The 15,136-nt window shown below is 38.0% G+C and overlaps 2 protein-coding genes across 2 annotated transcripts in view; one reads left to right on the forward strand and one right to left on the reverse strand.

The window, feature by feature from the left end:
* Nucleotides 1-12,771, reverse strand: part of elp4 (elongator acetyltransferase complex subunit 4) — a 62,472-nt gene extending 49,701 nt beyond the window's left edge. The window contains exons 1-4 of the mRNA XM_037697480.1: nucleotides 12,592-12,771; nucleotides 12,075-12,110; nucleotides 4,828-4,949; nucleotides 2,942-3,076 (exon numbers count right to left, since the gene is read on the reverse strand). Coding sequence (XP_037553408.1) covers nucleotides 2,942-3,076; nucleotides 4,828-4,949; nucleotides 12,075-12,110; nucleotides 12,592-12,769 — 471 coding nt within the window. The 5' untranslated portion in view covers nucleotides 12,770-12,771. The remainder of the gene's footprint in view (nucleotides 1-2,941; nucleotides 3,077-4,827; nucleotides 4,950-12,074; nucleotides 12,111-12,591) is intronic.
* Nucleotides 12,772-12,885: 114 nt separating this feature from the next.
* Nucleotides 12,886-15,136, forward strand: part of immp1l (inner mitochondrial membrane peptidase subunit 1) — a 20,944-nt gene continuing 18,693 nt past the window's right edge. The window contains exon 1 of the mRNA XM_037697479.1: nucleotides 12,886-12,942. Within this exon, the coding sequence (XP_037553407.1) occupies nucleotides 12,916-12,942 (27 nt within the window). The 5' untranslated portion in view covers nucleotides 12,886-12,915. The remainder of the gene's footprint in view (nucleotides 12,943-15,136) is intronic.

Consider the following 15,136-nt stretch of genomic DNA (forward strand, 5'->3'; position numbering starts at 1 on the left):
TTTATATTGGTGAGCTATTATGATGGAATGGCTGATGTTCGATATTTAACTTTATTGCTAATATTGGTCGATACCGATACCATGTCGATAATATCATGCATCCCTAAAAATTAAGAGTAAAAATATGACCAATAAAGTAATTCATAGAAACAGAGATGCACATGGGAATCGGAATCGGCTTGTAACCGACTCTGGCCAATATTCAGCCTGACCGGCTGTAATTAATAAAATCTAAAGAAGGAATGATTCATTATTCTAACATCTAACATCTGTTTGTTCAGCTATCATTTTGGAACAAGTTGAAAATGATTCTAAAAGCGATCTTGTAGAGAACATTTCTCATGTGGTGCAGATGTGTGAACAATAATCGTTAGTGAGTTATAAACTGATATAACTGATATACTGTTAATGTTTGTCAGTTTTGTTCATATAAAACTCAACAATCTAGTTATCTGGAGGAGTTTAGCTATAGACTATAAGTGACAAAAAAAGAAAGTTCAGTAACATGGCCAGTGATTTTAGAGATTTATTATAGATTTTTTTTATTTTATTTCATTTTTACATAAAACATTTTATTGTGAATAAACCATAAAATCTTAGATTAGCCAGAAGGTGGAAAGATAAATCTGATTAAATGGAGGTTGACAGTACCAACTTCAGATTAACTCTGACACTGAAATTCTGACAGTGAAGGACTTTTTGTATACAACAAATGATTCAAACTCCAAACCGCTTCACTAAATACCAACTACCTGTTTACAGCCAGCAGATAACATTTAATGCAAATTCATTTCTCTGAATAAAATAAGAGCATTTTGTTATTACTTTTTATTTTCATGGACACCATCTTACATCATTTTACCTTTACAGGTAAAATCTAATTTTTCTGCAGCCAATGGCATAAATATTATAAAACAATATCATAAACATTGTATTATGCAGCAGTGTGAAAGCTTTTTGTCAGACTGTCACTCAACAGATTAATCACCTTTAATATTGGACACTTTAAGACTCTCCTCTCTGAACGCCAGAGACTAAACCGAAGCATGACAGAAAAGTTATTTTCTATTAAATCTGAAAATTTATAAGATATATTTTTACTGAGGGTGGCATGGCTAGAGTGGATAGAGCTGTTAGCTCACAACAAGGTAGTAACAGATTCAAAACCCATCTGAAGTCTACCTGTTTGGGGGGGGTGTATGTTCTCACCTACGTGGATTTTCTCGAGATACTGTACATCACTTTCCTCCAATAAATCAAAAACATGCATTTGGTCAAATGGTAACTCTAAATTGTCTCTAGGTGTAAATGCATGTCCGTCTTGTTTCTCTACGTGGTCTTGTGATGGACTGGGGACCTGCCCAGGGTACAGCCCACCTCTTGCACACTGACTGCTGGCGACAGGCACTAACTCTGCAACGCTGTACAAAAGAGTGGGTAATGAAAATGGATGGATATTTTGTCTTCTGTTAACCAGAAATATTTAAGAGAAATTAGTATTAGCAAGTCAAAGCTGTGAAAATATAAAAAAATTGTATCAGTCTACAAAACTGTAATCAATGCATCTCTAGTAATCAATGTTTTAATATTGTCACACTTTATTGCTTATTTTCAAAAAGTTAAACAACTGGTTTGATTTTAATACATTAAGTAAAAATAAAGCAGTTCATCAAAATAAAGCAGTTCATCAAAAGATAACTTTCTTTCTTTGCAATGTGTTAAATGCATGTACTTTCCAATACTATGGCAATGCAATTGCATTGTTTATGGGTCATTCCTCAACATTCCTACAGCAGAGAAGTTAAACAACCACTACGACCAGGCTCTTAATCATTTCTTCACATAAATGTCCACTTCTGGTTGTGAAAGCGAACGTGTCAGGGAAGCAGGGGAAGGCGGATGTTTTCCTGCAGCTGAAAGAGAAAGTTTTAGCTCTTCTTTCTCAGTGAAACCAGGGATTCTATTGTTAGAGGGGCCCTTAATCTACTCTTAATCTGGATTAGGGCCCCTGGTGTGTCCCTCTCCCTGCAGAACGAGGGGGTCAGTGGGGCAAGGGGGGTCAGGGGCTCATCTTCTCTTTGTGAGCTAGGCAACCCGCTTAGCGTTCCATCCCTGCCCTGACGGCCTCACCTTTGATCTGATGTCTTCATCAGCAGAACGACACAGTGGGCCATGCCAGGAGAGGTGTGTGTAAGGGGAAAGTAAGCGCTGACTCTTGGGGTGAATTTGGGATGCAAATCCTTTGGTGGGGCTTACTTGTGGTTTGTAAAGACGATTTTACAGGGGAAGGGGGAGAGGTGAGGAAAGGACACAGATATAAAGAAGTTTCCAGAGAGAGAGAAAGAGGGAAAGGATCCCCAGGGACACACTGTGTGCTGTTAATCCACATTGCGATATGGATTATAGACCAACTCTGTTGGGGTAGACTGCAGAGAAGGAGAAGGGGAAGGTCCCCTCTCCTCAAAGCGGAAGAAAGAGTGTAGAGCTGCCGACCATAGCAGGGGGAAAGGCAGGGATTTAGGGGAAGACAGAGGTGCAGGTCTGGGTCATAGGGTTGAGCGAGCAGACATGTCAATGCACAGTATTCCTGTTTCCCAGGCTAAGCAGGGGTGCAAGCGTGTGTGAGTATGTGTGTATGTGAGATGGGGACCAGTGAAAAGTCTACCTATTGCCAACTAAGTGTGAGTAATCTGGTGCAGCTCTTAAAAGAGAGGCTGAGGCCTCATTCAATGAAGAAAAGGGTTTAGAGGGTGATGGGTTTAGTTGTCGAGACAATTGTCAAACCACTAGGAGCAAAAATCCAGTTCTGTGCAATCTAATAAGAGAGATGCTGAACTTAAGATAATCACAAGTTCGGCTTTGTTCAACAATATAAAATTAAAAAAAAATGGGTAAAGTAAAACTAACACTTGTCATAGATTTTTATTTACGTTTTAATTACCTGTACTTTAGGAAGATTCTGATAGCGCCAGGCAATATTCATGGCATTCAAATTTCCGTGTGGTTCACAAGGCAACCTAGGCTGTTCCACAGGTTTGTGAATAGCAACATCATCCAAGATGGGAGCTGGGAGTTCCTAAAAAAAAGCACAATGACTTTTATTAAATAAAATATGACTGCAAATGATCAAATATATCAAGTCAAGTCAAGTAGGTTTTATTATCATTCGCACCACATGTAGTGCATGAGGTGGAACGAAATTGTGTACACAGGCGTCCTATTACATCCAACAATAGCAAAAATATAAAGTGCAAAAATAAACAGTAATACGGATCTAAGATATAAACTAATATGCTAAACTAAGAAATACGCTAAACACTAATAGTGTAAAACATTGCGCCAAACAACAGCAGCACAAATAGGAGTCTGTGTGAGTATAAATATAATATAAAATAGAATATAAAGATTCAGTAAAAAAAAAAAAAAAGTCAAAAGGATGACAGCAGTTTGACTTACCAAAAGTCAAGTGGGATAATAATAACGTGATTGCATTAATTTTGATGAAGCAATTCAAAATAAATTGTGGAAAAATGTTATAACAATGTCATTGATACACTTAATTGAGTCATGTGTTTTTGTGTTACAAGAGTGCATGTGCAAAAACCTGAGACAAAATAATGATAAATGGCCTAAAGTCTTGTGGCTGAATAAAAATTGGAATTTAAAATTCCATCCAAACAAGGACCAGCAGACAATAAATTAAAATATACTGTACAGTCAGGTAAACAACATGGACCAGACTCTTGTTGTTTAAAAGCAGCAGTGTTCAAAAAAGTTAAATTTGAAAATAAGTAAATAAATAAATTACATTTTCTTTACAATTTAGTCTCTAATAAAGAGCACAACTAATGAGCTGTAGAATAATTAAAAATATTTAAAATATATTAATCTCTGACAAACTATGCAATTTTTATTCTATTTCCTTCCCATTTATCCTGTTAATCACTTCTGTTTTGTATGTGCACTTCATCTCTGTTTAAAGGAACAGATATTTTTAAAAGTTATACTTCTTTTGAATATCTGTGCAGCAGGAAATAAAATTTTATACTAAGAACGATATATAAACAAACTTTATATACAGCTAAGATAGCCTCAGGTATGCTGTAGAAATGGGTGGCAATTAAAATGTTTTGCTAATGCTAACATAGTGCCTTAAGCTAAAAGTGCAACTTGTTTAACTTCACTTCTAATTGTATGTACATGTTACCATGATAAAGCAATTTTAGCATCTAAAGATGATATACTGCAAATGTAATTATGGAAATACTAAAGATCCAACATATTCCCACTGGGAACCCCCCTCTCTTAATAAGTCTTTGAAATGCAAAGAGGGGGTGAGGCTATGAACCTTCCAACTATCAATCAGTGGGAGAGAAGCAGCTCCCTCACCCTGCTCCTCTTTGCTGGGTGGCAGGCAGCTTCTGGGGCTATGGTTCTCTTCAGGGATTGATATGCCGAGAAACAATTTCAACAATGCCACAACCATGCCCCTCTCGACCCCTCAGATACCCTAGTTGACCCTAACACATGTGAGGAAAGCTGAGTGTTTAACTATACAGTGAAAGCCCATTATATTGTGACCCCACCCCCACCCAAAAAAAAAAAAAAAAAAAGTAGTGTTCTACAATGTTTTGTGACTAAATAGTACACAAGTCTTTCAAAAGTTACTTTGACAGAATACGAGTCGACAGTGCTGAAGATGATGTACTGAGGCCATCTTGGCATTTGTGATTGGCTTGTCAAGTCTTGTAGTTACACCACTCATACTTTGCAGTACAACTGATTTATTTCCTGGGACATCAAAATAGATGATAACTCTTCTCATACCTGCAAGATGTCATCTGGGTTATCTTGAGCCGATGCCACAAAAAGTTCATGTCGACAAACAACTCCTTCTGCCAGGAAGTACTTCAAGATCATGCGAGAGTAGCTATCATATCGGTCCTCCTCTGAAGAGAAAAGCAATCAGATTTTACATGAGGAAAAACTTCTGCGCCTTTACTGTTAACACTGTGTGCAACATCTAAGATAAACACTGACTTGTTATCGTCTTCTTTCATTAATTCAGACACCTCAGCACACATCCGTCAGTTCAAGGCCACATCAGAGCCGCTGACTATAATTGATGTAAGGGCCACATTCTACCTACCTTTTGTAGGCAACGCATGAAGCAGCAATCGACATGGCACATGGAAATAGGAGTTCCTATGAGATGTGACCATCAAAGTGAAGGGATGGCATCTTTCAGCCTTCTTGTACATGTATTAACAATATTCCTGTCCAGTTTCACTTATCATTTCCCCAACCAGCAACAAAGGTGGAGACACCTGCCTGAAGCATTTACCTGGGTCTTCCCACAACATGGATATGTATCTCAGTGATCTGTACAAGTAGAGGCATAAGGTGGATATGATAGTTGTGGTGCCCGAAATGCTTCCTGACATTTGACTTACTTGAATCCCTGTACTTTTGTTTGCCTTCTTAAGGAGGTCATTCACAAGTTTACTTTTAAGAAAGTAAGTCATTTTAGACGATAAATTCCAGCTTATGACTTGATATGACAAAAGAGGGTCTCAGGCATTAAAAAGCAAAAAATAAATAAATAAAATATTCTATAGAGCCAAGATAATTTCCTCTAGATAGCATTGACATTTGTACATAACAGCCACTCAACTATTCCCAATCTAAACCCCAAAGCAAAAATAAATAAAAAAAATACTATCACCATGATTAAACCCAGCTGAGCAGGGCACATAACTCTGCCCAGCATGCCACTGCTGCTTCCTGTCACTGTCACACTTTTGTAAAGATTTCATAGGCTTTTCTTCACAATGATAAACAGTGGGCACATGGACAAAGGCAGCAGTGACAGCTGAGGTAATGAGCATACAGCTGACAGCTTGGGAATGACATCCTGATGTGTCATCCTCAAACATCCAGAGAATCCCCCCCACCCTCCCTCCCACATTACCAGTCCACGTCCTCACCTACGGACTTCGGATGGCTCAGGAAATTCCACGGCTCTTCAATTTGTTGTCGGTGGGGCTCCCTGTTCTCTTATTGATGGGTTTCTAGGTCAGCAGGCCTTTGTGGCTTTCAGCAGGCCCCACAAAGACTCCCAGATGGGCCCTCTCAAGATGGGGCCTATTGTGGTTGTGTTTCTATGGGAGCCTTACAAATGGAACCTCCAGGAGTCATTAGGCTGTTGAGGCAGGGGGTATGAGGAGGGGGCGAGAGGTGGTGGGCTATAGGAGCAACAGGGAGTGGGGGGACGGTCATATCATTGAGGTAGATCTGTCACTCTGGACAGTCAGAATATTTGTTATTTATTGTTTTATTCATTTATTTTTGATTAGGGTTCTATAAAGGTAGGGATGCCTTTGCTTCGTTTGCCTTGAAACAAATGGGAGTGCAAAGGTTCTGAATCACATGTTAAAGCTGCAGGGCATAGAGAGAAAAGATCTAGGTCAGAATGTCTACCATAGGTTTGTCTTTGGTGTACAACTTATTTTTTTCTAATTTGCAGTTTAGTTGATTTGTATGCAGCATGTAAGATGAAAATTCAATTAAAATTACAAAGGTAACACTCAAATTCAAATCAGTTTTAATTTCACCATATCGGGTTGCTTTACATCAAAAGTAAACATGTCTAATTCAAAATTTATACTAGGGGTGCACCGATTGCAGTTTTCTGGCCAATCACCGATTTTTAAAAAGTCTGACCTGCCGATTCTGATTTTGGCCGATACCCATGTGTTTTATAAGCAACACTGTTAGGTGTTATAAGGTCACAATGCACCTTCAATTTTCCAATCTTATTTTATTGAAAAACATACCCTTGAACAATATCCTCTAAACAATTCAAACTTGGCCGTGAGGTATTGCTCTGAAATATAAATTAAGTTCATAAAATTGTTGTTAAAACAAACAAAAAATAAAATCGAAAAAAATCGGTTTCTCATGCATCAGCCGATTTCCGATTTCCCAAAATTAAGGAAATCTGGGCCATAAATTGGCCGGCCGATTTATCAGTGCACCCAAAGATAGCAAGTTTAACATTCTTTTTATTAACATACAGTTTTTGTTCTTACTGAAGTTCTACTGATTATCTAATGGAGCAGTAAGAAATCACATTCAAAAGTAATGTATAAGTCAAATATTGTTATATAAAAAGAGTTAATCAGGTCCTCTGGATGGGTTTAATTAAAACAAATTTAGAGAAATGTTTCGTCTTTCATCCGAAAAGACTTCTTCAGAAACGTTTCTACCATTTTTTAATTTTTTATTTTAAATTGAACCCATCCAGGGCAGCACGGTGGTGCAACTGGTAGAGCTGCCGTCTCTCAGCGAGCAGGTCCTTGGTTCAAATCCCGGTCCAGGGGCCTTTCTGGGTGGAGTTTGCATGTTCTCTCCGTGCATGCGTGGGTTTTCTCCGGGTACTCCGGTTTCCTCCCACAGACCAAAAACATGCATGTTAGGCTGATTGGTAACTCTAAATTGTCCCTAGGTGTGAGTGAGAGAGTGAATGGTTGTTTGTCTCGTTTGTCTCTATGTGTCCCTGTGATGGACTTGCGACCCGTCCAGGGTGTACCCCGCCCCTCGCACAGCGATTGCTGGACATGGGCACCGGCGACCCCCGTGACCCAAAATGGAAGAAGTGGGTAAAAGATAATGGATGGATGAACCCATACAGAGGACCTGACTTAACTTTTTTTTTAGATTTTTCTACCTGGATTTTTGAGCATGCATCCGGATATTATTATCTTAAAGTTGTTTTATTGTCCTCTTCTTTTCTCTTTTTATTTAACATTGCAGTTCATTTTCCTTTGAACAAAATATCAGCTGAGCAGACTGGCTCAGAAAGTCCTTCATTACACATTTGACTCGTCAGTAACTTTGAGGCTGTCAAGTACTCTCCTGAACCATTATGCATTTTTTAAATTCATGTAAAGCACATAAAACAATTAGCATACATTCATAAATTTCAATTAAAATACATAACCTAAAGGAACAACGCCATAAATGATCACTATAACACAAGCAGGGCAGCTTTTTTGTTTTTATTGCAAAACAACAAGAGATGAGAGATCTTCAGACAGCAGCCATACTGGACTGATCCCCCTCTGGATGACAAATCAGAATAGACAGCTCAAGACGCTTCAAAGGCGGACAATGACCAGTCTGATAATTTTATGTCTGCGTCTCACAAAACAGGCCATCACGGCTAAAGGGGCAGACTGTAGGAGACGACCGCCTGAAACAAACACAAACAAAACACACGCTCCAAACTCCCCCACTGCCCCATCACCGCTATTCCACCCACCCACACAACAAAACAGACACTTATTGCGCGCACACACAGCTTTTTCAGAGACAAACACATGAGAGAGTGCACACACACGCATTTCACCTTTACTGTGTCTCTCATTACCAGATGAAACCAACCGTACATTGATTCACAAAATGGAAGGGAAGAACGCATTAGTGTGTAATCACTGACTCCTGCATCGATTGGGGGGATGAATTAAAGGGCAAAGCAATATCATCAGTTGGTATAGGCCTTGGCTACACACAAATTACAGCTTCAAGGGGAAACATGACTACCGTAACCTTACTGTCCACCAGTGCATATAGCCTAGCCTACGATGAATGATAATAATAATAATAATACAGTAGAAAACATTTAGTCCCCTAGAAAACCCACTTACTTTTTATGAAATTCAGAAAACTTCTGTAACACATTTGTAGATGAACATATTAATTAAGTATCACGCTAAAAGTGTGAACACCTGGGATTCTAACTAGAGACCTTCAGGTCATTAGTCTATTAGTAAGTCTGCTAGAAAGTAGCAGACTAACCACACAAAGCCACATTCACAGCAGTTGTGGGTTCCTGAAAAGTAGACAATTTCAGTTTTAGAAATGGAGTAGACATTTAGTAATGATTGCATTGCAATTCCTTAGAGAACAAGAACTCGTAAAACTTTATTAATGACAGTAGCATAAACACTTTCTAAAGAAAGACAACTAATGTTTCAGGAGAGAGCAGCAACCGGAGGTATTTCTAATATATACTGAAAATGGGCTTTGACTGCTTTAATTTGAAGACACTGATATAAAAATTGAAGTACAGGGTCAAATGTAACTCGACAAAAAAAATATGAAAAATATAATTGAATTCTTAACATTGAACAAAGTTAATTTATAATATGTTGCCATGAATCAGTTCAATGCAGAAACAGGTAAACATGGACGTCGCCTTTAGGAATTATTTGTTTTTGGACCATTGTCATAAATGTTGCCATTTTGTGCACAAAAAGTTTGATTTTCTTTAGATCAAGTGCCTGACTCGGTAAATTAAACATATAGACGCTACTTTCAAAATGATCCATTTCGTTTTTTCACTATTTGCCCTTTGGGAATATCCCAAAACATTTAATAGTTTGAGCTAAGAGCTAAATAGTTGTTGATATGCAATAATGCTTCATCTAGCTACTTTGTCTTCTGTTACATCGTAGGTAAACGCCACCTTAAATGTACTTTTTGTGTTTTGGAGATTATAGTCTCCAGTAGAATAGGGGCCAAGACAGTCTAGACGTAGGACAGCCGACTTGGGACCAGAAAGTCATGGTTCGACTCCCAGCCATTCCCACATGTTGTGGTGTCCTTGAGCAAGACAACAAATCCCTAATTGCTCCTCGGACGTTTACATAGATGCCCACTGCTCCACATGGGCATATCTCAGGTGTGATTGGTTAAATGCAGAGAACTAATTTCATCATTGTATTGATGACAACACACAATTTCCTTTACTTTACTCTTGTTTTCTTGGAGGGTTTTGAACAAGTCTAATTTGGCATTTCTCATTTTGAAGTTTAAGGGTTAGGACCTTGTCATAAGATTTCAACATTTCCTTTGATTAGATCTTCTCTTTCTGTTAACTCTTAAATATTAATGTGAAAGAGGCAGAAGCCTGTTCTTCATTTGACTTGAAAAGTCTGAATATATTTACCTTTTCTGTAATCAATTAAATGTTCTTGTTCTGGATAAGAATGAGACTAAATCAATGGCATAACTTTTATTAGGTTTTTTTTACGCAGCAAAAAGTAATAAAGGAGCATCTTACATGATTCTAAATATGCTACTTTTTGTGTAAAAATACCCTATATAATCTTACAGAACGATCTAGAATATTTTTAGGTGAATATTAAATTAAAATTGTTTCGGTGTCCAAATATATATGCCCGTTTCTAAATATAGTAGATGACATGATGTGTACACAGGAGTACAGACATCAGCTATAATTTGTCAAACCTATTTTCTTCTTCTTTATGGTTCTAGGTTCAGCAACTAAAACATGAAGAGATTATGCTCTTCATGACAACATATAAACTTGAGTAAATTAGTTAAGACAGATTCCTTAAAACCTTTTGACAATGCACAGAAGTTGCACAAATGCTCTAAATCAACCAAAAACATTCAATCCTAATTGTGAAAGACAGTGCAACGTTGTCTGAATAGTCACCACCGGTTCTTAAATTCATTGTTTTGCCAATGTTGCTCAGTAACAATGTTGTATTTTATTTATTCATTTTATTTTTTTTACAAAACTAATGGCAAACTGTTTCAGCCTTAATGTAGAGTTCCACCTTTTTATGAAGTGCCACTTTATCTATAAATGTGTGTATTTTAGTTTGCGCTTACATTTGACATGAACACTTCAGTTAAAGCAAATTGTCAACATTTTTGCTTTACCAGTGAGTGATAACTTATTTCTTATAAACCATTTTTGTTTGAAAAGTCAAGGGCTACCAAAAGAAACATGTAGCCACCTTCAATGGCCATGTGGCAAATTATATGCTTCAAATCCTTATATTCAGACATTATTGTTTTAAATATGTTTAGATTTCTTAGAGGCCGAAATGTTGTAGAGGTAGGGCAGCCAACTTCGGACCAGAAAGTCACAAGTGCAATTCCCCACCATGCCCACATATCGTGGTGTCCTTGAGCAAAACACCCAATTCCTAACTGCTCCCTGGGCACTTACAGAGCTACCCACTGCTCCACCTGGGTGTATCTCTTATGTGATGGGTTAAATGCAGAGAACTAATTTCATGATCATTGTAAAGGAAAATACAATGATGTCAACACATAGCACTATACTTTACTTTATGAGGGGCAGTACGGTGGCGCAACTGGCAGAGCTGCTGCCTCTCAGCGAGCAGGTCCTTGGTTCAAACACCGGTCCAGGGGCTTTTCTGGGTAGAGTTTGCATGTTCTCTCCATGCATACTTGGATTTTGTCCGGGTACTCCGGTTTCCTCCCACAGACCAAAAACATGCATGTTAGGCTGATTAGCAACTCTAAATCAGGGGTGTCAAACTCACAAATGGGGGCCAAATTTAAAACTTTTTTCAAAATAAGGGCCAGTTTCAGAATCTACATAAACTCAAGTTAGATATCCAACATCTTTTCATGGTTGCAGGTTCCTCAACAAAAGTTTAATTGGTCTCATTTGATGTTCTCTGTTGCACTTTCAACACCATAATCAACGATTACTGAAAAAATCAAGTGATAAAACTGTTTTACGTTTAACATATTATCTTGGGGGCTGGATAAGATGGCAACGAGGAACACATTTGGCCCACGGGCCTTGAGTTTGACATATGTGTTCTAAATTGTCCCTAGGTGTGAGTGAGAGTGAATGGTTGTTTGTCTCATTTGTCCCTGTGATGGACTGGAGACCTGTCCAGGGTGTACCCCGCCTCTCACACAGTGATAGCTGGACATGGACAGCAGTGACCCCCGTGACTCAAAAAGAATAAGTGGGTAAAGATAATGGACGGATGGATTTATGAGGCTGAGTTTTAAGCTGCATGTGTGATGGTCAGACAAGCTATCTGTGGAGCCATAGAAGACTTTTTCACAAAAGTGAAAACAGAGCACATCAGTCTTCATCCAAAGAAGTAATAAAACCACCTTTAAACACTGAATTCTCTAAAGCACAGCAAAACAGGAAATTAATCAAGTTTAGAAAATAGCCAGTTGATGTGAAATTTGAAAAATAGGCTCACCAATGAGAAGCACTGTTCCAACTGCTAACCCACCACCTGTTAGCAGAAAAAGCTGCATGAGTAACATATTACATAGTTTTTTTTTCCTGTCTCGACTTTCATCACAGTAAAATTTACATTTTCTGATTTCGTCCACCTGTTTAAACCTGGAAAACTGAGCACACTTGTTTAGAAAAATGTCATTGATGTCTCTTATGATAAATACACAAATTATTCATAAATTGTACATTTAAAATTATTTATTTTAGTTATTAATATAGATGTAAACGTTTCTAAATTGCATGTATTTGAGATAAATCCTTCCCATGCGTGAGGTAGCTATATTTAAAAGTGCAGTTAGGGAAAAGAAAACCAGATTTATTTTACATTACGCCAGTCAATAGTGACCCAGTGTGTTGACAGAGGAAAATATACTAAATTAACTACAGAAGTAAGAAGAAAAACATGTTGGCTTCTTGTACACCTGGGTGATAATGATGAATAAACCTGTTAGCCTGTGTAGCATCTTGACACTGACCGAGCAGATAGTCGAGCGACGTGACGCCGGTCGAAACTAAGAGCTGTCCATTTTGAACCGAAGGTCTGGTACCGGGTATGGAGATTAACTTGCTCCTGGTTTTCTTCTGAAAGCTCGTAGTATTAATCGGTAAACGTTCAGCTGAGGTTTTGCTCACACTGCTCAAGGGAGCTGCCATATTGCAAGTAACATGGCGACGCCTTTAACGTTCGGGTGCATTCTATCCAATCAGAACCATGCTTGTTGAGTCTTGACCAATGAGGATAGCGAATGTTATGACGCCACCTCAGGAAACACGGAAGTAACATTTGTTTTGGTAGGTGCATGGTCAGAGCATCGGATTACAGTTCGGTAAGTAAAGAAAACTCAGCTGTTTTATTGTCAATTAGCTGTTCTTTTTGCATCTGCGTTTACCTTTATTATTGCAGAATGCTTGTGTTTCTAGTATGTCTAAGAATAAGTCGTCTTTTGTGTCATTGTGTAAGGAAACGACCAATTAATGTTTACAATTTAGAACATTCCTGCTCAATTCAGCTTTGCAATAATGTCTGTGTAAAGTAATATCGTGGCATTAATAAAACTTAGCTACTAGCATAAATGAAATAAAGCAACAACAACAAAAAATGCTCAAGTTTTTTTAAGCTACAATGGTAAGGAAAACGAATTGGTGTATCATTAATCATGAAAGCAGCCTTGTTTTTTTCATGGCGTGTAGGGGTCGCACTTCTTCCTTTACATTTTTTCCTTAATTTTTCGTTATGTAAATAAACTTTTGTTCACATGTCTCACAATTCTCTGGGCAAAAAGTTTAATTATTATTGTTTTATCCTGTTGTAATTTGTGTAGACATGTATGGAATAGTTTTTCCATTACAAAATGCTTAAAACAATGCTTAAACTTTGTTACTGTTGCACTTATTAATAATGATTATATATATATATATATATATATATATATGAACAGATAATCCCTCCCAGTTCTCCATTATCAGCTGTGTTTATGTCTCTTTTATAGAGTTAGGCCCTGAAAAGGTTTACATGTACTAAATTTAAGTGAATGATAAATACTTATATAGCATTATGCATTGATTATGTTCACTTTTTTCCTAAATGGAAATGTTTGATTATATTCAGGCCAGAGGTATTACGTAACCTAGACATAGAGGTTGTTTTTTGTAAGTTTTGTTTATTTTTTTGGCATGAGAGAGTTGTCAAAAGGCTAAGATAAATTTAAATTTGGAAAAATTGTGACAATTGCAGTCAACATGTTTTTGTTTCAGCAGTGGCTTATTGTTATGCTTTTAATATTTTAATAAATAAGCACGAAAAGAATCAATAAATAGGAAGTGTCAACATTAGGATGATCATTATGTATTTACATGTATTGTGTGCTTATTAGTTAAGTTAATTAAGTTTGAATATATAAGGAGTGGTGGCGCAGAGATTAGAGAAGGTGGACCTGTGATTGGAAGCTCGCTGGTTCAACGCCCGGTACCGATAACGTCAAAATGTGGGTGGGATAGGTTAAGCACCCACACCTGCCTCCACCCTCATTGGCTCCACTTTGGGCCCCTGAGCAAGGCCTTTAACACCCACCATCTGCTCGCCCGGGCTCCCTGTGGGCTCCCTGTGGTAGTTCGGTGGTCTGTGGTTGCATCAGGAAGGGCATCCGGCGTAAAAACTATTGCCAAGCCTTTGTGCAACTTATGTAGTTCGCTGTGGCAACCTCTGAAGAAGGGAGCAACCAAAAGTAGAAGAATAAAAAAAAAATTGAATATATAACTAACAGAATATTTTTTCTTTGCTGAATTGTTTGTTCTTTGCATTAGTCACTTTTAATAACAAATCCAGAGTGCATATCTTTAGTTTATCCTGGAAAAAAACAACAAAGTGCAAAATTGTGCAGCTAGATAGTTAATCACAGCAGTTACCTAATTTTGCTCTGTTCTTTTCAGCTCAGTTTTTACCGTTACATTTCCCAAAGGGGAACAATAAATAATGAAAGAAATACTATATATTGGAAAAATGAAAAAGAAAGAAAATCAGTTAACACTGTGCTAGAAATGTGAAAGTACAGCAGAGTGAAATATGTTTGAAGCTTCCAGAGATTTCTAACAATATTTTGTGTTGCTGTGGAAGCGTAACATTGCATTGGTTGATTTGATGACATCTCATGCATAGGGCTGAGTACTGAACCGAGATTTTTTTTATGGCACCGACCGAACTGCACCAGTCGGTGTATGTATTGAAACGTCACTCTTCTTTCGGTGTCAAGTTTCGGTATCGGCTGTAACGTGTCACGTGGTTTCAGCATGCAGGCAGGTAAAACACCAGACATATGACAAACAGACTACACCCAGATTACACCCAGAGCTGTATAGAGCTGCCGTACCTAATCTATGTATAATTATGTCTATGGTGCTGGTGACGCCCACAGACGGGTTCACGTGTGCAGCGCGTGTTGTCGAACGGTTTCGACAACACGCGCTGCAGAAAGTTGCTCCGTGTTTTTCTGCGAGGAGAGAAGAGTTCATTAGCCCCCCCCC

The sequence above is a fragment of the Nematolebias whitei genome, chromosome 2 (assembly GCF_014905685.2).
Source record: "Nematolebias whitei isolate Nwh7 chromosome 2, NemWhi1, whole genome shotgun sequence".
NCBI classification, from domain to species: Eukaryota; Metazoa; Chordata; class Actinopteri; order Cyprinodontiformes; family Rivulidae; genus Nematolebias; species Nematolebias whitei.